Genomic DNA, 22,806 nt, shown 5'->3' with positions numbered 1-22,806 from the left:
TCCAAGGAGGATTGGATTGGATTTTATTGGATCTCAATATTAGCATCACCTAATCCGATAACCAGATCAGATCAAAGCCAATTTGATGTAGAAAACCTGGATAAACTTGTGCATAAAATAAAGGAAAATTTACTTAATAGTCCCTAGCGCTAACATTTTTTTCAAATTAGTCCTTCACTTTCGTGGGTTATTAAAATAATCCATTTAGTAAATCCCTCTTTTCAAAACAGTCCCTAAATCCTACTCTAGACATTTCAATAATGAGAAATGTTTAGAATGAGGTTCAATGACTGTTTTGAAAAGAGAGATTTATTAAATGGACTATTTTGATAACCCGCAACAACTAAGGATTAAATTGAATGAAAAGTAAGCACCAGGGACCATTATGTAATTTTTTCTAAAATAAAATTTATAATATATATATTTGATAAATAAATAAAATTTATAATATAATTTACATACAATTTCATATTTCATCATATTGGATCTCTATTGGATCAGGCATGGTTGATTCATTCTCAAAAGTTATATGTGGGGGTGACAATCTCAACATGGTCCGCAAACACAGCTTGAAAGCGACGCTAAGTTAGCAGGTTTATTTTTAATAATAAACATTTAAATTAAAAAAAATATTTATTTATTAATTAAAATATACAAAATCCCGATTAACTCGGACGAGATTTCCAAAATATTTTTCGAGTCATCTTGTTTGTATCACGAGACTTTGCACATGTGAGATGCATTGTATATCCATCTCGTTCATGGAACATCGACTACATTTAAAACCATGAGCTAGGTAAGACTTTAGAGGGATTATATATTACAGTTTGAAAACATGGGTGTCTTTCTAATATTGAGCAAAATGTAGAGGTGCATCTTTAATTCATCTAAGATCATATAATCTCATAACTGGGGTGATTTTGAGGGAATGTTTTAAAACTAGGTATGACTTCAAAACTTGGTTTGTTATCTCGTTTATGGATGAGAGCTAGTTGTCTCAGATGAGTGAACTTGCCTTGAATGAGTCAACTCGTCTCGTATGAGATAAAACATTTAATTTGATTCATAATTATTTATATAAAAATAATTATAATTTTTTTAATATAAAATAAGGTAGATTAGAACGTATTTAATCATAAAATCATATTTTATTTAAATAATAAACATTTAAATTAAAAAAATTATTTATGTATTAATTAAAATAAACAAAATCCCGATTGACTCGGACGAGATTTTCAAAATATCTTTCGAATCATCTTGTTTGTATCATGAGATTTTGCACATTTGCACATGTGAGATGCATTGTCTATCCATCTTGTTCATGGAACTCCAACGAGATTTAAAACCATGAACTAGATGTAAGACTTTAGACTGGTTTTTAAACTCATCCGAGATCGAAACGTGTCGCTCGAGTTAACTCGGTATTAGAGCTGAACGAGACCAACTCACGAAGTCATTTTTTGATCAAGATTTATGACTCACGTTTGTTTTTTTTATTTGTCTGATGAGATGTCTCAAACGTATCGGAAAACTCGTCTGAGACGGCTCGGTATCGGGCTTGGACGAGATGAGACGCGAAATCGAGTTTAAAAACCATGACTTTAGAGGGATCATATATTACAGTTCGAAAACACGGGTGCCTCTCTAATATTGAGCAAATTGTAGAGGTGCATCTTTAATTCATCTAAGATCATATAATCTCATAAAAAGCAACAAATATTATTTAGTGGAGAGAGTACTGAGTATTGAGTAGTGAGTACAGAGAGCTCAAACTTGTTTTACTAATGGAGCTTCGCAACTCTCGAAGCTATTTCAAATCTTCACCACCACAGATTCTTCACTGCAAAGTGTACAAACCCTTACCGTCTCCACTCAAAGAATTATCTTCCTCTCAAGAGAACCTCAATCTCTCCCAAAATTCCAGGTTTGTCCCCAATTTCTTCTCACTTTACAATTCAACTTCAAAACAAAACCCTAGATTTTTTTTTCCTACTTAAAGAATTTATCTTTCTTTAGTTTCTACTTTAGGGTTTATCGTAAAGATCAAATACCCTAATATCAATTCGAGCTTCACCGAGGTGTAGGGTTTAGGTGCATTTTCCCCATTTTATTCTGTAGACTGTTTGAGCATTAAGACCCTATTTTTTTTTTTTTTTTTTTCATTATTTATCCCAATTAACACACTAGAAGTTGGACGTATGTGATATATAGTTGCGTTGTAGAAATGCCATAACTAAGGATAGATACTGGAGAATTGTTTATAGGTTGTTAACCTTTTTTGGAAGATTAAGTTGGGGGCTCAACGTGGTTTTAAAGATCAGTCTCGCACCGAGGAGACTCATCTCGATATGATTCAAGAACGAGTGGGATATTCGATTTGCATTGTCCTTCACAATTACTCATCTGAAATGTCTCGTCTGATTTTTTGAAATTTTTGATAAAAATAACAACTTTCAATAATTAAATATTTATTATCTTAATGAAATATGATATTGTGCCTAAGCATCTTCTAATCCATTGTATTTTATAAAGAAATTACAATTATTTGAATATATATATAGGTTAATAAATAATTATAAATCGAATTAAACTCTTTATCTCGTCCATATGGGGCTTAGGGGAGAAGAGAAGCCGGATGAAGGGTTGGGAGGGGAGGGGTCATATTCAAAAAGAAGTTGAGACTTGAGATTGGTTTCTTGGAACTTGATAGGTTTGGGTAATAAGGAAAGGAGGTCCATTACGAGGAGCTTCATTAAGAAGTGGAAGATAGATGTAGTTGTACCGCAAGAAACTTAGTTAGATCTATGGATAACAAAGTTGGCATAGAATCTTTGAATGGGCCTTCTCAGTTTATGTCTCTTGTAAAAGTAATGAAGATATATTTCGTTGTGTATTCTTAAGCTTTTTTATGATCCCACAAACATGAGGCCACATTCATATTTTTTGAAACTGTTCGATGTTGTTCACTGTCCTTGGGACAATTTGCTTTAATGGTGATTTCAACTTGATCAGATTTTCTGGTCAGACAAACATGAGTGATTTCATTAAAACTTGTGGGTAGAATCTCCCTCTTGATGGCTGCTGCTGCTTCACATGGTGTAAGCCAAGAGAACCGAACTAGATTCTTATTATTCGATAGTTTTTTCTTTATTTTGATAGGTAATATTGGACAATTTAGTAGCTTTAGATCGTACACTTTATTTCTTGATGATTGAGTAATTCATTGCGCCCTTTCCTGTTCTAATTTGAGAGCATGTGGCACATGCTGTGAAATTTTATTAGCTTATTACCATTTGGTGGGTGATTTCATTGGGCAGCAAAACTGGGGTACATGTTTCATTTGAAGTTCATGAATGAAAAAGGAGGTTTTGCTTGGTCAATCGCCAAATAAGTTTTGTACTTGAAGAAATAACTTACGGTGATAAGGAAAATGTTTGCCCCAAGTCCTTAGAAAGCATCAACGAGATGATTGAAATAAAAAAATGGGTTCTCCAAGCTTACTAGGTTGGAATAGATTAGTTTGTGATAAAACTTAAGCTTTAGATGGTTGTAATGGGAAATACATATTGGGCTTACACCCATAGCTAAGTTGGTTTAACACATTGCAAAGCAACTTTGAGGTCATGGCTTCATGTCCAGCTTACCCATCAAAAGAAAAAAAAAAGAGATAAATAATAAGTTTCTTCATCCCATCACAAGTGCTATGAGAAGTAACGTTATTTTTTGTCGTATGGTTGATGGACCCCTTATAAAATAGGAGAAACTACAAAAGCCATGTTTGGATTTTATTCCAATCTTTATATCAAAATTTGCCATTTTAGGTCCACATTAAATGTTTGAGTTTAATTGTGTCCATTTGAGAACTCCATGATTTGAAACAAGTTTTTCCCCAAAGGTCTTTCAAACTCCAATAAGTAGGACCCCTTTTTCATGGCAAAAAGAAGGAGAAGGGTCCAAAACTCTGTCCAAATCTCTCTTCAAAAGGAAGAGGAGCTGAAAAAGTCAAAGTTCTGTCCAAATTGCTCCCTAAAGTTCTCTGACCTACCCAAATTCTGCAAAAATCCATTCTCAAACCTCCAAAGAGCTCCAACCAAGAAGAAGAAGAAGAAAATCAAGTTGGGGTTGAACCTTTCATTCTCTCACTTCTAAACCTCCCTCTTCTATCTATATCCCTTTTTTACATTTAAGCAAGTTTATATTCATGCTTTCTTTGCTTACAATAATGTAGATCTTAGACATGTTGTAAGGCTTGGAGGAAGAGAGTAAGACCTCTTAGAGTCAATCTTATCCTATAAGCCCTCAATAAGCTCTCAAAAACATTATAATATATTTTGTTTTGTTTACATTCTAGCAAGTTTAAAGTTCTAGATAAGTTTTTTTTTATTTTCCATTGCAAGTTAAATTCCTGGAATAGAACTTTGTTTCATTTTCTTGTTGCTCATGGCATGCTACACAACATCACTTTGTCTTTCTTTAAAATAGCCAAGGGTCAAAGGTGTCGATCTACCTAGATCTACACCTAACTCTCTAAACTAACAAAAATAGCTCTTAAGAGGACACATTGCATGCATAAGGTCCCTAGTCTTTCCTTGTTGGTGTCCAACTCATAAATACCTCTTAAAGGCTAAACCAATAAAAAGATGCGTCCAAGTCAACATATACCCTTTAAAAGAGCCTTTGGATTCAAAAATGTGAAATCCACATGGATTCTCACTAAAATCCTAGGTTCAAAAAAAATTCCAACAAGTCATATTTCCATTTAGCTTGCTCATTATCTTATTTTGTTCTTCTAAAACTAGATTATAGATCTTTTAAAAGAAACTTTGGATTCAAAAAAGGTGAAATCTTCATAGATTCTTACCAAAATCCATGGCTCACAAAAAATTTTAGCAAGCACATTTTTGTCTTAGCTTGCTCATCAATCCAAATTTTTCAATTTTTCTAAGTTAGATTGTAGTTGTTTGATTTCTTATCTTTCTTAATAACTTCCTTTGTTTTCAAAATCAAGTTAATATTTCAAAATCACCTATGGTCATATATTGGTAACCGTCTTAGGATGGGTAGGACAGGGTGCTTAGCACCTTTCTTGTCCCTCAACTGAACTTCCTTACCATAGATCTATAAGTAGACTATTTTCATTATCTTTTGGATATGTGAGTCACTACGAGCCAAAAACCAGATTTCAAAAAAAAAATTTCTTATAGTGGCCATTCACACTTTAATTGAATGGTGACGACTCTTAAACCCATTTAGATGAGCTCAAACCTTCCCAAAGATTTCGAAGCCCACGTGTCTACAATAGTTTTTATTATTTTAATTGTTAATGGTACAAAACACTTTTAAAATGAAACTTCTAAAAATAAAATGGAGTTTTTTCTTTTACTTTGGTTGTAAGCATCACTCTTTTATATAATGTATTAATGTAAGTAAACATGTTTATGGTGTCATGTAATGCAAAATATATAGAGGCTATAGTAGAGGAGTTTGGGTTACATCATAAATTGTTAGCGATTACTCTCTTGAAGTTAGAGATGGATGGAGCAAGGAAGCTTTATGTATAGTATCAGCTAGAGATGCACACTAAATTGGATAAATCCGAGAATCGAACCAATCCAAAGCCTTTTGGATTGGATTGGTTCGGATTGAGCATGGTTTGGTTTGAGTGCAGATTGTAAAAAAAACAATCCGATTGATTTGGTTCGGTTCCGAATTTGGTTGGTTATTTTATTTAAAAATAAAACCCTTTCTTAGTTTCGTTCTTCCATTCTCTATTTATCTCTTCTTCAAGTCTAAAGAAAACCTAGCCATTGTTCGTCTCTCTCACTCACCTAGCCACCTCGTCGGAAAACGAAGAGGTAACCCATCTTTCTCTCAACTGTGTTAGACTGTTAGTGTATTACGAAGAGGTAACTCATCAAAGTCTTCAACTTCATCTCCTTTATTTTTTTCTAACAAAAACTCATAAAAAATGTGCTCTCTTACTTTTAATCACAAAGCCTACCGTGCTTCCTTTTATTCTACATATTCTGCCATACTTATCCCTTTCCACCAATTTATTGAGTGCCCCCTTACTATAGGAAAACCTATTACCCTGTCACAAGAACTTGAGTTCTTATGATTATGAACTTCAATGAAAGAGGTTCATCACATAACCAACTTTGATAAAAATAAAATAAAAAAATTTAAATACCCGCTTTGAAGTAAGAGTACATAGTTCTCTTATGAAATCAAAATTCATCTAAATTACACAAATAACAAAATTTATTATGTTTCTAGTGATCAAATGTAAAGAAATTGAAAGTAGAAAATTGGTCTGATTCAAGACTTCAATCAATTCAAGATGTATTCAGTTCCTAAATAAAGTTATTAAATTATTTTTTCTTGTGCTTAATCTTTTAAACCAATTATAAGATACCAAACATATGAAACTTCGATGAAATTTTGTATGACCAATTATTAATTAAGCAAACAGTCAAATGGAGTAATCACATAAATAAAACAAAGCAATAATCTAACACAAGCAACTCCTGCCTACCTTTCTTTGGGAATTGCCCAATCCCAATTCTTTATAATTGTCCAAATGTTCGACACCCGATACCAAAGACCTCAATGAAGTGAACATAACCAAATCTTGAGAACCATTAGGCCTAAGTTCATTCAAATCAAAGTTCCATAACACCGCGAAATCCCTAGCAAAAGGGTTACCCATGTAACCACTCATCTCTCATTTTTGATATTGTGCGGTGGCCCAATATGCTAATTTTTATATGCTTTAACAATAGATTTAAAAATAGAATAATTTTCTCCTAATGAATTTTAACTTCCTTTCTATTTAATTTTATGAGTGTTTTGTGTCATACTCATATTTGAATATGATTCTAATATTATTTTATTTTCCCTTTCATTAATTATGGATCTTTGAATTATAAGAATTTCTCTATTGATCACTCCTCCACTTGAAATATCCTTGGAATTTTCATTTTTTTAAATAAATTCTAGTAATTTTTGGTGTATTGGTATACCAATGTACGATCAGACTAAGGGTTTATTATATGTCAAGTATCGGAGACACTTACGTTCCAACTTCTAATATTGAACCAGTTGTTGCTTATAATTTTACAATTGACAATGACACTGCAACCTCAAAAGCAAAGTAAGTCCCACTCGAAAGAAGCCTCATATAGACCAAAATCTAATGTTTGGGTTCATTTTGTCAAAATAAAAATTGTTAAAGGAGGAAAGGTAGAAAAGGCTAAATCCAATTACCGTGGTACAAATTATGGATATTCAAATGCTAACTGGAATACCACATTAAGAAAACATTTGAGTAAATGTTCCAAGTATTAATACAATGATGACAAAAGACAAATTTTTATCATTCCAAAAGGTAGGACAAGAAGGAGATGGTAGTCTTATTACTTGGAAATTTGATCAAGAGTTGTGTAGATTTACCTTGATTAGGATGATTATTATTGATGAATTGCCTTTTAAGATTATTGAGCGTGAAAGATTTCGATTATTATTTTAGTGTGTTGCAACCTAAATTTCAATTAGTATCTTGCACCACAGTGGCAAGATATTGCTTATAATTGTATGTAGTTGAGAAGAAGAAATTGAAGAACTTATTGAATAATTTTATGCATAAAGTTTCCCTCATAACAGATTTGTGGATTTCTTTACAAAATATCTCATATATGTGTCTTACTACGCATTTTATAAATAAAGATTGAAAATTACATAAAAAGATAAATAATTTTTGTGTAATTACTAGTCATAAAGACGAGGAAATTGGTAAAATGATCGAGTTATGTTTGCTTCAATAGGATATAGAGAATATGTGCATTATTGCGGTTGATAATGCAAATTCCAATGAAGTTATCATGGGATACATGAGAGAAAACTAAATAAAAGAAGTTGCATTTTAGATGGTGAGTTCTTGCATATGAAGTGTTGTGCACATATATTGAATTTGATTGTGAAGGATGAGATGAATGATATGCATAATTCGATTGTTATAATTTGTATTGTAAAATACGTTAGAAGTTCTCCGGCAAGAGCTCAACAATTCAAGAAGTGTGTTGATCAAGAAAGAATCACGTATAAGAATTATTTGGTTTTTGATGTTTCAACTAGGTGAAATTCAACATACCTTATGTTAGATGATACAGTAAAGTTTCAAAAAGCATTTGAACGATTGGAAGAACAAGAACCACAATTTAGTAATGAACTCAAATATGGGCTTCTCACCGAAGAATATTGGAATTATGCTCGGGTATTAACTAAGTTTTTGCAAACTTTTTATGAGGCTTTGAAACGTATGTTAGGTTCGTTGTATGTAACTGTTAATATGTATTTTCAAGAAGTTTGTGCTATTGAAAGTATTATTTTTTATTGGTCTAAAAGTTTTGATCCTTACTTGAGTTCTATGTTAATAAAGATGAAGGAAAAATTTTGATAAATATTGGGGGAACATTGATAAAGTAATTTGATACTATTAGTTGCGGTGGTGTTAGATTCTTGTTACAAGTTGAGGTATGTCAAATTTTGCTCCTCAAACCTTTATACACCCACGAAGGTTGATGGCTTGGTTAAGAAGGTAAGGGAAGTAATGAATCAAATTTGTGAACAATATCAACTTCATGACTCAACTCTAGTTGCTTCTTCATTTGGTTTTACTTAAAATTTAAAAGAGATGGATCTTGATCGACCAATTAGTAAAGTTAGTGTGCAAAGGAAGTATCTCCAATCCGAGTTCCTAAGATAAATGGAAAAAGAAGAAAGTGTGGAATGCAAATCGGAAGTAGATAAATATTTGAAAGAAAGAGTGGAAAAGCAAGACTTGAACTTTGAAATTTTGAATTAATGAAAAATGAATTCTTCCAAATATCTTATACTTTCTAATGTGACACAAGATTTATTATCCATTCCTATTTCCATTGTTACTTCTGAGAATGCTTTTAGCACCGGGGGTCACATACTAGAACAATTTCGAAGCTCTCTAATTCCAAAACTAGTGGAATGTTTGATTTGTGAATAAGATTGGTTATGTGTTTCACCTCTTCCAATTGATGTTGGAGAGATGTCAGAAGAACTTGAGTCAAGTAATCTTTTATTTTTGTTATTTTGTCATTTTATACATGTATAAAATTATAGTACTTCTACTTAATGAAAATTCATTTCATTTTATTTTTATAGTCATTACAGATGATGACATTTTTCCATCTAGTTAGTGATTAGTTGATTTTCAAATGCCTTTTAATTTGCGATTATAGGCAAATTACTTTTCTAAAATTATATGTTATGAAGTAAATTGATTTTTAAATACTTATTCAATAATGAATTAATGATGATGTTTATTTTTTTATTTTTAGGTCCTATGGATTAGAGCATGAAAGAATACATGGAATGAACTTGATTTTAATTTTAATTTTCATTCTGGATTGACTTATATTATCTAAGACATATGTTCTTGAGTGTATTTATTTTTGTGTGTGAAACATTTGTTTTGTTTGATGGATGATTTTATTTGAATTTATTTTTGGAGTTCAAGTTAGATTGGCATAAACATGAATTGTGGTTAAGTATTTATTCATTTTTTATTGTTTATTTGCTTGATTTTTATATTTTTTCATACTATATTTGTTTTATTATGCTTTTTGACTAAAATCATTCATGGTTGTGAATTTATTTATTAATTTAATATTTTTACTTTATAATATTTAATATTAGTTAGCAAAAATGCATAAATTGTCTTTTTTATGTTGTTGTAGATTGATATATATTTTTGATTGATGATGGATTCAATTTTGAGCAAGCAACAATCAATATTTGGTTTTAAGAATGACTTTGATTTTCAATCATCCTTTACAAGGTAAATGTTAAATGATTTTTATTTTCAATGTGTTATGTGTGATGCTTTGTTTATATTGAAATAATAAGTATGTTGATGCTTTGTTTATGCGTGTTATGTGGTATGTTTGATGCTTTGTTCAATATTTATTTTGTTTAGTTTTAAGTTTTAACGATTTTAATTTTACTATTGAAAATAATAAGTATGAGAACTGAGAATCGATTTGAACCAATCTGAGCCAAGGTTGGTATTGGATTGGTTCGGATTGATTCGGTTCTATAAGGTAATTAGATTGGTTTGGTTCCAAATTTGTAGAACTGATCATGCTTGGTTCGGTTTCAATTTCGCCAACATCCGAACCATATGCACCCCTATTACTAGCACTCGGTGGATTTGAGCATCACCATGGACGTAGCCGTCGGAGTTCTTCGTTGGTGACAAACCACTTCACATTTTGGTGTCTCTATTGTTCTTCTTCACACTGCCCATCAACCATCTCAGTTGTGGCACACATCTCAAGGCATATATGGTCACCTCAAAAAAAATTTCGAAGCTACGGGTTATTAACATTGGAATGGACTGATTTGCGGGTATGATAGTCAACATGGCAGGACAACTTTATGTACGTAGGATTGTCCAACAAGATCTCCATGTAGCCCCACCGATGGAAGCAGAAAACAGAAGTAATGTGTAGGTGGAGATTTAGCCCAACTCTTTAATTTTATGGTAATCATTTTTTAGTAAAATCCTTGTATTCATTTCCTAGCAATTGCTGACCGTAATGACATAATAATGGAGCAATTACAAGTAAATAAATTGGAAAAGGGCTTTGAACAATCTCATAGTCATCTTCCTCCTCTTACTTATCAACAGAAAGAAGAAAAAAACCCATCTTCCACCTCTTCTCGTATCATAACCTTGTTATTTTACGATAGGCCTCTTATTATTATTATTGTTGTTGTTATTTTTATTTTGATTTTTGATTGGTAAGTCTCTTTTTAATGAGATAAGTAACTCGGTGATGGTGGGTGGGTATTGATCCCAGGTCTATGTATCGTCACCCATAGTAGGCTTTTCTTAAGTTATTTCAAACCATTATGAAATTTTTGTGAGGTAATTTAATTTCAATATCATTCTAGATACTGATGGGGTCGTTGGCTATAGATAATCTTCTCATTTCTTTAGCTCCTTTCAGGATTGATTTATTTTGCTAGGCCTTTACTGAGATTTGCAACTTCTGAGGAGACTTCTAATGGTGTAAATGAGCAGTATGAAGAAGCATCTGATGGAGTAATTACTATATTAAAGAGTCCCACTGATGAACAAAATTTACCTAATGGAGAAAAGAATCTCACCGAAGAACAAAACGTACCTTATGAAGCAATACCTACAAAAGAAGTACCAAAAACATAAACTCTCATGGGTGAACAAATGCAGGCCTTTGAATTTCTGGAGAAGCTCAACATAAAGGTTTTGTTCAATCTTTACATTTCACATTCTGTCCTGAAGAGTAACTTGAAATTATACAGCACTAGATCTTTTTTTTTTTTTTTTTTTTCTGATAAATAAATGGAAATTACTAAGGACAAAAAGGGGAAGGTTGAGATGACCAACCCAAGAAAAAGAAAAAACAATACCAGGATCCCGTTACGTTACACACTCTATCCCAATGAACTAGGAAGTCCTCAAAGAACACCCCATTGAACTCTTCATAAATCTTATACCAAAAAAACAGAAGGTCAAGAACAGAAATAAAGAGATCATGACTTGAATGCGTCCTTCCTTCTAAGATTCTAGAGTTTCTTTCCTTCCAAATACCCTATGTGATCGCAAAAGGAGTAAGACTCCAAATCAACTTCTTTGATAAGCGGAAGCTTGACCATGGTTGAATCCATTCCTTGAAGACACCTCTAATAGATCTCGGGGCACAATTAAATTCTTCGAACAGAGAAAGGAAATGGTCTCATAACTCCTTTGCCACCAAACAATGCAGACTCCTCATCTGACAAACATATGCAAGAGTAATTCAGATCACAAAAGCCTCTTCTCATGTTATCAAGAGTTGGGATTCTTTCAAGAACTGCTGACCAAACAAAGAAAGCCACTTTAGAAAGCACCCTTGGGCACCAAACAAACAAAGAAAGCCACTTTCTTTGTGTTTTTAGGTGTGGATTTACATTATGTAACATCATCTTCATCTTCAACCTGAATTAATCACTGGTTATGTTGTGTATGCCCAAACGATCTCATTCTCCACTGTTTTTCCTCTATTTTGTAACTAATTGGGACTAAATTTCCAAACTTGTGAGTTGAATGATTCTTCCTCATTATTATATATGCGTTTTGGTGCAATGGAGTTTTGACATGTTTACTTGTTCTGTTCAGTGTTTTCAAATAGCATAGGCGACCATATGCGATTGCATATGCCAGGTTGCAGATGCAATAGCATATGAAACAACAACTTGAAAAATGCTTAAAAAACCAGAAAAAATAACATAAAAATCAGAAAAAATTGGAAAACACTAAAATAGAAATTGATTAAATTAGAAATGTTGTCCAAAATTATATCGATACAAAAAAACACAATAATGAAGCATCAATCTAAATATAAAATATATAATACAAGTCATACACATAGAAATTGAAAATATTCATGTACTAAATAAATGAACTAATTTTGATGATAACTTGCCATATACTCCACACTATCATCCCTAATCCATTGTAGTACATCTCCGGCGTCACTACCTCCGTTATTGTCATTGTCATCGTCACTCCCATTCCCATCATCGTCTGAGAATTATTAAATGGATTATTTTGATTACCCGCAACAGCCAAGGACTAAATTGAACGAAAAGTAAGCGTCAAGGACCGTTAAGTAATTTTTTCTAAAATAAAATTTATAATAAAATTTATTTACTTTTTCATATTTCATCATATTGGATGCCTGGTGGATCAGGTAGGGTTGATTCATTGTCGAAAGTTATATGTGGGGCTGGCGATCTCAACATGACACACGAACATGACTTGAAAACGACACGAGATTAGTAGGTTTGGGTCATAATAATGTCAACCCGTTTAACATGATTATTAAATGGGGTGGATTTGGGTTCTGGGTGTCAACTTGCCCGTCTTGTTTAGACATGTTTAGTTATTCTGTCATTAACATGTAATTTTAAATATATTAATAATTTTTTAAGAATTTATTAAATTGCTTATTTTTTTCTAAAATTTCCTAAAAAATTTCATGATACAATTTTTTTTATATCAAATTCTATAAAATATAAATGGAGTTTTATGATATTTTTAAATTAATAAATGGTTAAAGTTTAGTTTGGGAAAGAAAAAATAATTTTCTTAATAAGTTATTTATTTATATTTATATTTATATCGTTTTACTCCATTTTTTCTATTAAAATCTAGAGATATGTAGTGTTTGATTTCTAATATTGGCAAAATGACCATCAATAAGATTTAAGATCTTCCCAAGTAAGGCCATTATGTCTCATGTGATAATGAAATACATTTTGCTTAGCCAACATTAATAATAATAATAGTAATAATAATAATGAAAAACATTTTGCCTGCTAAGTTTTCTGGCCACAATACCTTATGACATCAAAAAACATGATGACAAAATTCTATATATTTTGAAAAAAAAATTCAAAAAAAAAACTATTTTTTAAATGAAGATTAGTATTTTATTAAATAGGTTATACATGGGTTGGGTCAATTATACCTATTTACAAATGAGTTGGATTTTGGTTTACGTTTTTGACACAAGTATTAAATGGGTTGGGTTTGGGTTTGGTAAATTTTCATAATACCTTACCTCAACACGACACAACAAGACCCAACCCAATCCATTGCCACCCCTAATTATATGATCATCATGGATTGGATTTCAGATCTATCTGATCCATTGAGAACCCTACAACTACTAGCCGATTAATGGATCATTGGGCCGGAAAATATGTGCCACAAGGAGTGTTTTGACAGGATGAACACATGAGGCCGGTGTTTGTGATCAATACCCTATTTCTTTCCCGTAAAAGTTTAACCCATGAGGGGCACGTGGGGCACAGGATTTAGTTCTCTAGCTAAGCTGTCAAATACTTAAATGTGTGTCATTTTTTCAAAAACAGGGACTTTGGGATCGGAACGGCTACTACCGAGCCTGATTAAATGTGGCCGAGTCAATTTTTTTTTATCAGGTTCAAATTATAAATAAGAGAGATTTACTTGGCAAATCCAACTGTTGCATTTTTATTACAAAAACTCCCTCGGAGTTCAGCAACTCCAAGGGAACCTTATGTTATGAAGATTGTTACCCGTCAAACCTTATTTTATCAAGTTTGTTACAGAGCAAACCTTGGAGTGGCGATCCAAGTCATAAACTTCAAATTTATGCGATTATTTTATTACTTTACACACCTTGGAGTGGATTCTTAAGTTTTTCTTCTAAATCCCTCTTTTTTTTTTTTTTATGGAAAATTGATTTTCGAAGATCCTCTTCCCTATGTAACTTTTCTAATTTCATATTCACACAACCAGTTTGGCCCCCACAAGGGAAATTCTTTGAGTCTGCCCATGCTGAAGGGTAACTTAAAAACTCAATTGATGTGCACCTTGTAAGAACCGTAGATTTTTCCCCTCAAGATACATAGTTGTACATCCCCATAACACCGTGCAATTGTGTATCCCGAGGAGAAAAATCTACGATTCTTACACCTACCACGTCAGTAAGTTTTTGAGTTACCCTATCAAGTTGAGTTACAAAATCAGCACTCAACTTAAATATCACTTTATTGGTAGTGTCCCGATAACATGATCAAACATTAAGATATGCACATAGTGAAAAAAGAGGAAATTAAGAAAACTTTCTGGCCTGATCACCTTGTGACATTCAAAAACATGATCCGATGCATTGGAATTGTAGAGGACAAAATTATATGAACTAAATTTTTTTTTTAATAATTATTTTTCGCTGTTGAATTTTATTTTTAAATTTGGGTGCTCACTGGCCGTTCCTTTTCAACTCCTTGGATCAAGCTCCAAAAATAATATTTTTTTAATATTTGTTTTTTGAATATGAATGTTTTCATGAAATCTAAAAGGCTATGTTGTTGGATTGTAAATGTGATAATGAAAGTGGGCCCAACGACCTTTTTAAGATTTGAAATCTAAAAAAATAAATATATGGGCAACGGGCAAGAGAGAGAATCTCTCTATTGTTGATGTCATTTGTGCCACATGTCAAACATTTGTTGGGCGTGCACCAAAACCGCATCATTTTATCAACACTCAACTTTAAAGTCTATATTAAAGAATGTGACGATGGTGTACTAGTAGTGTCCAACTGCATTCCACTATTTTCCCTCATAGAGTAGCTAACAATGAAGGACCCATACAGACAGATCTACTGTTCATGGTCATGAGTAGTGTTGCACAGAAGTATGGTCATCTATTCCATGTCAACTGATGCAAATTATTATTTTGGGACTTACATGATCTTTTTGGTTTAGTCATTATCGTGGATATGATACTATCGTTGGATGGCACATTTTGATTAGATGAAATTGGAACAATACTCTCGTCTTTACTATTATAATGAAAATGTGGAGTAGAAGTGATTGGAACCCAAAATTTGGATTCAAAAAATGCCCCCACCTTAATATTTAAATTTAGGGAAAATGACAATATAGTCCCTAAGTTTTGCGTGATTGCTTAACTGGACATTTAGTAAACTTTTTCTTTCTAAATGGTCTCTCGTACTGTCGAATTAAAAAATTTTACTATCGAACTCGATGCTTTTTTATTTAGTGTCAAGTTCAAAAAATTTACTGATGAACTCACCACTATTTATTGTCGAGTTCACCACTTTTTATTTACTGTTGAACTCGATGCTTTTTAATTATTGTCGAGTTCACCACTTATTAAATAAAAAATGGTGAACTCGACATTGATAAAATCCACCCATTTTCAATTTTCGAGTTTTCCTGACTAAAATACATGGAAAGATTGACTAAAAACTTGAGATAACGACTTGTTTAAATGATTTCAACCCAAAAGAATCATTCTTGGTAGATTTTCATCCAAAAACTAAGAAAAAAAAGTATTTTAAAAAAAAACCTTGAAAATGGTTTCTTCTTCTTTCTTAAATCCTTTCTGACGGAAAGGAGTCTCTGAAACTCAATTGAGATGTCAAAAATCTAATTTTTGAATGAAAATGATGAGTTCGAATGGTTAGAACATTCAATCGTGAGAAATGGGGGAGATGAGGTTCTAGGACCATTTCGAAAGAAAAAGTTTACCAAATGTCTTGTTAAGCTACCACTGAAAACTTAGGGACTATTTAGAAAGATGCCCTTCCGTGAGAGTCCCTTAAGTAATTTCCCCTTATATTTAATATAATCAAAGTCATTTGGGTCAAAAACAAAGAAAATTACAATCTCATCGCCTTAAAATCATGTTAGCGTTCAAAATTACAAAATATCATTTTTTATTATGTAATCTTCAAAACCATCCCTTAATTAATACTTTAAATTACAAATGGACACTTTTGACACATGTGTGTTCACACATGCCACCTTCTCGTTGTCGTTAATGAGAAAAAAAAAGAAAGTTGAATGGAATGGGAGCAGGACAAAGTGGAAAAGTGTTTAATCCATACAAAAAAGAAATTCTCTCTCTCTACTCTCAATTTTAACAAGTATTGGAGTTCGTAGACTCGTGAAAAGAATCTTATAAATGAAGACGCAATTCCAACCATTAAAATATGAAATCCAATTGTCATGATTTATCTAAGGGATAATAAGTGATGTGTCCTTAAGATACGTATTTTGTTTGATTGAATTTTTGTTTTAATGATCAGGATTGCTTGTTTATTACGCATTATTTTTTTTATTAATGTTGGAATGACCTTAGTGGGGGACACACAGAGGATATCTTGACGTGGTGGCATGTGCATGTCTGTAAACGAAATTTTGTTTTAACGATTAGGATTAATTGTTTATGATGAATTAATTTTTGATTAATGCTGGAGTGATCTCAGTGGGGGACACACGGGGGACATCTTAACATGGTGGCTTGTGCATGTCCATAGATGCATTTTTTTTTTTTTTGAGATACACGTAAAACGCATCTACAGATATGCATGCACCACCACGTCAAGATGTCCCCCATGTGTCTCCCATTGAGGTCACTCTAGCACGACTTTTTGAGTCCGTGTATCTTAATCCTTTTAAAATAACTTAAAAAGAAGAGTATTTTGTTAAGTTAAGATGTAAGGTTATGATCCTTATTTTTAGTTGTAGCCCTACCTGCCAGCCCATACCTTCAATTAGTAGGTTATGAACCCGATGTCTAAAATTTATTTTATTCACCACTAGTCTTCCATGTAGTGGGAGATTATCGGTTGTGGTCCTACCTGCCAGCACATACAATTACTTTGTGCTCCTGTTGGATTTGACGAGAATGGATCCGTGAATGAAGGAAAACGTGCCATGTGATGCACACGTTAAACCCACTAACTAATAAAATTGTACCCAAAAAAAATATTTGTTTGATTAGTGGTTTTAGTTGTCCTGATTTAAGTATGATTATATGTAAAAAGAATTAAGAGTTGAAATTTTCTTAGATCTGAGCCAAGAATTAAGAGAGTAGTTTCAGCTGCATTACGGAACAAAGTGTTGTTTGAATCTAGGAAGAACAGTTTTGGATCAATCATTTCCTAATCCATTAGGGCCTTTATTCGATAAAATTTGTGAAATTATATTACATATTTTATTTAAATATAATATTTGAAATGGTGATAGTATACATAGAGAAATATAGTAAACAGAGTCTATTTATAATTGGGTACCAAACAGGGCCTGAATGTATTCTTATTGACTCGCCTGAGTCAGCTCATAATTCATACAGTTGATTCGATTCAATGGACATCTGAGTCCAATCAAGTTTTTGTTTTAAAACAATAGCTTTAAAATTGAAACAATGAGCCACTAGTATTATTCTATATATGGTCAACAGTCAATATTAATAAGAATGAGTCCTTTACCATGTGAATGAAGAAAAGTGTGACATGTGATGCACAAATGACATCACTAATAAAATTGTACCAACCAAAAATTTGTTTGATTAGTGGTTTCAGTCATCCTGATTTAAGTATATGATTATATGTAAAAGAATTAAGAGAGTAGAAATTTTCTTAGTTTTAAGTCAAGAATTAAGAGGCAGAGTGCACGTCGCATATTGCTTGCAAAGAATCAACAGTGTGAGCTCAACTTAATCGAGATCAAAATATTTTTCTTTTCGACTGGTTTGGTTTCTTCTTCAGTTTGAATCTACATACCAAGAGAATTTGAAAATGGCAGCAAAAGCTTTAGTGACGTCTGCTATCTCCAAATTGAAAGACTTGGCAATTGAAGAATGGCAAATCCAAGAAGGAATCAACAACGACATCAAGTTCATCTGTGATGAACTTTCTATGATGAAGGTAGTACTAAGAGAAGTAGAGAAGAAAAGAGTAAGAAATGAGTTGGTGAATCAGTGGGTGGCACAAGTGAGAGATGAAGCCTACAAAATTGAAGATGTTGTCGAGGAGTTCCAATCTATGATGGAAAGTTCTCTCATCGAGTCAGGAGAACCAGCTGGCAATTGTCTAAATATTGAGTTCTGCATTCATTACGTGCTTACTTTCTTCAAGCACATGGGAATTCGTCATCAATTTCATTCTCAAATAGAAATCATCAAGAAAGAGGTTGATGACATCGATACGAGGAGGATGCGATACAACCTTCCACAAGAAGGAACTGGCGGACCAGACAATGAAGAAACAAGGGGAGGAGATCACGGCGTGTCTAATCCTTTCGTCGAAGAAGATGATATCATCGGGATCGATCAAGATGTGAATAAGTTACGAGAGTGGCTGCTAAAAGAAGAAGAGGCGCATCAACGATCAATAGTTTCAGTTGTCGGCATGGGTGGATCTGGAAAGACGACACTGGTCAAGAAAGTCTACAAGAGCATATCCATAGGGAAATTTGAATGTAATGCTTGGGTATCTGTATCCCAAGATTTCCAAGTAATGGACTTGCTGAAACGAATGGTCCGACAATTTCATAAAAGTATGAATGAGCCAACTCCTAGCGAGGTGGAGACAATGACACGGGACGAGTTGCGCGAAACCATGTACAATTATTTGCGTCGGAAGAGGTATGTCCTTGTCCTTGATGATATGTGGGATGTTAATGCTTGGGAAGCTGTTAAATATGCATTACCGCCTCAAAGTGGTGGTAGGATTATCTTCACGACCCGCATATCAGATGTAGCTTCTCCGATAGGAGAGACTTACTACATTCACCGAGTTGAGCAATTACCCCATGAGCTAGCTTGGAGTCTCTTTTGTAGAAAGGCATTTAGGAGTGGCAATCTTTTGAGGGATTGTCCGGTGCACTTGAAAGAAATTGGAGAGAAATTGGTTAAAAAGTGTTGTGGTTTGCCTCTTGCAGTTGTTGTCATTGGTGGTCTCATGTCAAAAAAAGACAGTAATGTATCAGAATGGAATGACGTACTTGAAAATCTTGATTGGGAACTGAGTAATAATCAAGATCTTGAAAGAGTTAGTCGAGTGTTGTTAACGAGCTATAATTATTTACCTTCTTATCTAAAATATTGCTTCTTATATTGTGGAATGTTTCCAGAAGATTATCAAATCCAGAAGTCAAGATTGATCCGTTTGTGGGTGGCCGAAGGTTTTATAGAAGATCATCCTCGGAAAACACTTGAAGAGGTTGCACATGGGTACCTCCTTCAGCTTATTGACAGGAACATGTTACAAGCTGTAGTTAACGATTATTACAGGGTCAGTCAAAGAGCTTTTAGAATGCACGACCTCATGCGTGACATTGCCATTCACGTAATTAAGAAGGAAAATTTTGCTGAGATTTTCACAAAGCAAAGCGATACCAGAATTGTGGAGGGGCAACGTCGCGTAGTAGCAATTCAAAATAGTTCAGATAGCATTCCATCAAACATGTTTAGTGTAAAAACCCGCTCCTTTCTAACATTTGATGTAGACACGTTTTTTCCATCGAGTATGCTTGAAACGATATTCAAGAGCATCAAATGGTTGCGGGTGTTAGATTTGTCAGGAACAAAGATTAAACATTTGCCAAGTAATGTGGTTCACTTGATTCACTTGCGTTATTTAAGTGTGAAGGGAACAGAGGTGAATGAACTTCCAGATTCATTATATGAGCTACTGAACTTGCAAACTTTAGATGCTCGCCAGACATGTGTGGAAAGTTTTCTAATCTATCCACAACTAAGGCATCTGCTCTTTAGTTTTTGGCCTTATGCGAGATTGTCTAAATTGGGAAGGGGAAGGGGAAGCAATTCTAGTAACTTGCAGACACTATGCAAGGTGGTCCTTGATGAAAGCTTAGTAAGTCAACTTTGTTACTTAACCCAGCTCCGGAAATTAAAGCTCCTTGAAGTCAAAGAAGAATATTGCGAAAGGCTTTGTGATGCCGTTGAGAAGATGCAACACCTTCGCTCTTTGTCAATACGCTCATCCAGTGATGAAGACATCCTTGATCTGGAAACCAATATTTCGTCAGAACCTCCCTTCCATCTCCATCTTGAAAAATTGGAATTAGATGGGGTTATGAAGGAAGGGCACTTACCGCAGTGGACACGTTCTCTGAAGTGCCTAAAGAGAATTGAATTATGGAATAACAATTTAATGGAAGAACCGCTTAGCACCTTGGCAAAATTGCCCAATTTGGAGCTACTTTCTCTAAATTGGGGAAGTTGCGTGGGAAGGCAGATTGGTTGGGGTGGCACTAGCAACAGCAGCAGCGGCAATGAGAGACGGCAATTAAGTTTTCCAAAACTGAAATTATTACGGATATGGGGTTTGCCTGAGCTGGAGGAATTGAGTGAGATAGAGGAGGGGATGATGCCATCCTTAAAAGAATTTTATATAGAAGATTGCCTAAAGTTGAAGAAGCTTCCCCATGGCTTTCAACATCTCAAATCCCTTCATAAACTCCAACTACAATTCATGTCGGAAGACTTCATAAAGAGGTTGCGCCGCCACCACCATCATCATCGTGAAGAAGAAATAGTAGTAGAAGGCGAAGGTGAAGGCGAAGGAGAAGGAGTGAACCATTGGATGATCCAACACATTCCTACTGTTACAGTTATTAATCGACATTTGAAACGTGAAGCATTGGTGGGTAAGTTTCTCAATTTGTAATATTTAATTACCTTAATTATTTATTAATGTATCTAAAGCCTTCCTTTTTTTATTTTCTTTTACAAGTGCCATTGCCTATATAAATATTAATTTCTATGCTTTAACAGTAGACTATTCATTTTGCAATTTTATTACAAAACTCCCTTACTCTATCAAGTTTGTTACCGAACATACCTTACTTTATGAATTTGACTACCATGACTGTCTTAGTAAGATTTCAAATCTTACTAAGTATTATTTGGCCCACATGGATTATCAAATTGAAAATCTAACATCACATCCTTCTAGATTTAATAGAAAAAACTCAGATTTAAAAAAACAATCTTTTTTGAATTTGATCAAAGATGTTGAAAATGAATGACTACCCAACTCTCAAATTTAGAACTAAATTTCAATAGTGGAAATTTTTTTTTTTCTCATATTTCTTAAAGTTTGGTCTTTCATGTTTTTGGATGACACAAATTGATGAGTTAGGAGTGGATCCCTCACTCCAAAGGTTTGCTTGGTATGAAACTTGATAAAGTTAGATTTAGTGGGTAACTAACTACATAAAGAGATATTCCCTTGGATATGTCAGAATTCAAGGGAGTTTTTGTAATAAAAATGCAACAGGTAGGTCTGCCAGGTAATCGCTCTTTATTTTATTTCAAAAAATTATTTTCCGAATTAAAACATTTTGGTTAGAGTGAGATGTTCTATTTTCTAGAAGAGTAAAATTTTGCCCACTTTCACTAAAATGTTTTAATTTCAAAAAGGAAAATTTACCATTTTCAGAATTAAAATGAATAGTCTACTCTTCTTCTTCTTTTTTTTTTTTTTTTTTTTTTTTATGGCATGTTTCGGTAAAACTTTAATTCATTTTTTTCATGAATCATAAATACCACCTATTGTAAACTAAAAAAGATAGAGTAATTTTATTTGTGCCCTTAATTAATTTTTGTGGTAAATATTTTGTTGGAACAAGGTCATGAAGATGATTCTGAGGATATATCATAACCTTGTAGAGGTGATGAGAAGAAAAAGGGACATTAAACTATCTACAAATATGATCGGACGTTAAACTATCAGGTTGGTGCTTTAAATTGTTGTTGAATTTTGTTTAAATATGACATATAATTGTGATCTCAAATGCTTTATTTCTATTTTTCCCTCTTTACCTACAGGGTGTTAGTGTTACATATTCATTTTTTCTATTAAATTTCTAAAGTTAGTAGAGATTATCTTTGAAGCTCCATTATATTTTCTCCATTCACTAAGGTATGTTACCTTTTGGCATCAATGCCTACATTATAGCTTTATTTATCATTGTAGACGTGTGTGTAATCCAAAACCTTATGCTAGGCAGACTGATAATGTGTGCATATGTATCTAATTGGCTCCATATGTTACCACTCTCTACATATTGGAGTTTGATTGGTTTTTTACTTATGGATTGATCCCACATTTGATAATTTAATCATCAAATATGACTACATTTTAATTCTTCACCATAAATTTTATGTTGTTCTACATTCAAATCTCAAGAATAAGATTGAGTTTTTTGGGAGGATGAAGATGATGGGTTTTAGTAAGAACCCACCTCCACCCCTGGAAAAAAAATCATTTTGATTATTCATCGAAATTTTATCTACTTTTCTATCAAATATTTGCCTAATTATACAGTAACCGATACAAATATACAAGGCATCTCAAC

At 33.2% G+C, this 22,806-nt stretch overlaps 1 protein-coding gene and 1 long non-coding RNA gene across 2 annotated transcripts; both read left to right on the top strand.

The window, feature by feature from the left end:
* The first annotated feature begins 1,727 nt into the window (after positions 1 to 1,727).
* LOC147404966 (uncharacterized) lies at positions 1,728 to 12,199 on the top strand. The gene is made up of 3 exons (XR_015178023.1): positions 1,728 to 1,924; positions 11,046 to 11,320; positions 11,844 to 12,199. It is a non-coding gene; the product is annotated as an uncharacterized LOC147404966 (long non-coding RNA).
* Positions 12,200 to 18,071: 5,872 nt separating this feature from the next.
* On the top strand, positions 18,072 to 22,357 carry LOC147404965 (disease resistance protein RPM1-like). The gene is made up of 2 exons (XM_086441098.1): positions 18,072 to 21,093; positions 22,078 to 22,357. Exons 1-2 carry the CDS (start codon positions 18,219 to 18,221, stop codon positions 22,107 to 22,109), a joined length of 2,907 nt encoding a protein of 968 aa, XP_086297224.1. The 5' UTR covers positions 18,072 to 18,218; the 3' UTR covers positions 22,110 to 22,357.
* Positions 22,358 to 22,806: the final 449 nt, after the last annotated feature.

The sequence above is a fragment of the Akebia trifoliata genome, chromosome 4 (assembly GCF_017979445.1).
Source record: "Akebia trifoliata isolate Shusen 1 chromosome 4, ASM1797944v1, whole genome shotgun sequence".
Classification (NCBI taxonomy): Eukaryota; Viridiplantae; Streptophyta; class Magnoliopsida; order Ranunculales; family Lardizabalaceae; genus Akebia; species Akebia trifoliata.
Note: the sequence above shows the minus strand (reverse complement) of the source record. Positions and strands in the feature narration are given on the sequence as shown.

Coding starts and splice junctions, on each gene's coding strand:
- LOC147404965 (XM_086441098.1), top strand. CDS start 18,219: ATGGCAGCAAAAGCTTTAGTGACGTCTGCTATCTCCAAATTGAAAGAC. Junction 21,094..22,077: donor GAAACGTGAAGCATTGGTGG/GTAAGTTTCTCA, acceptor TGTTGGAACAAG/GTCATGAAGATGATTCTGAG.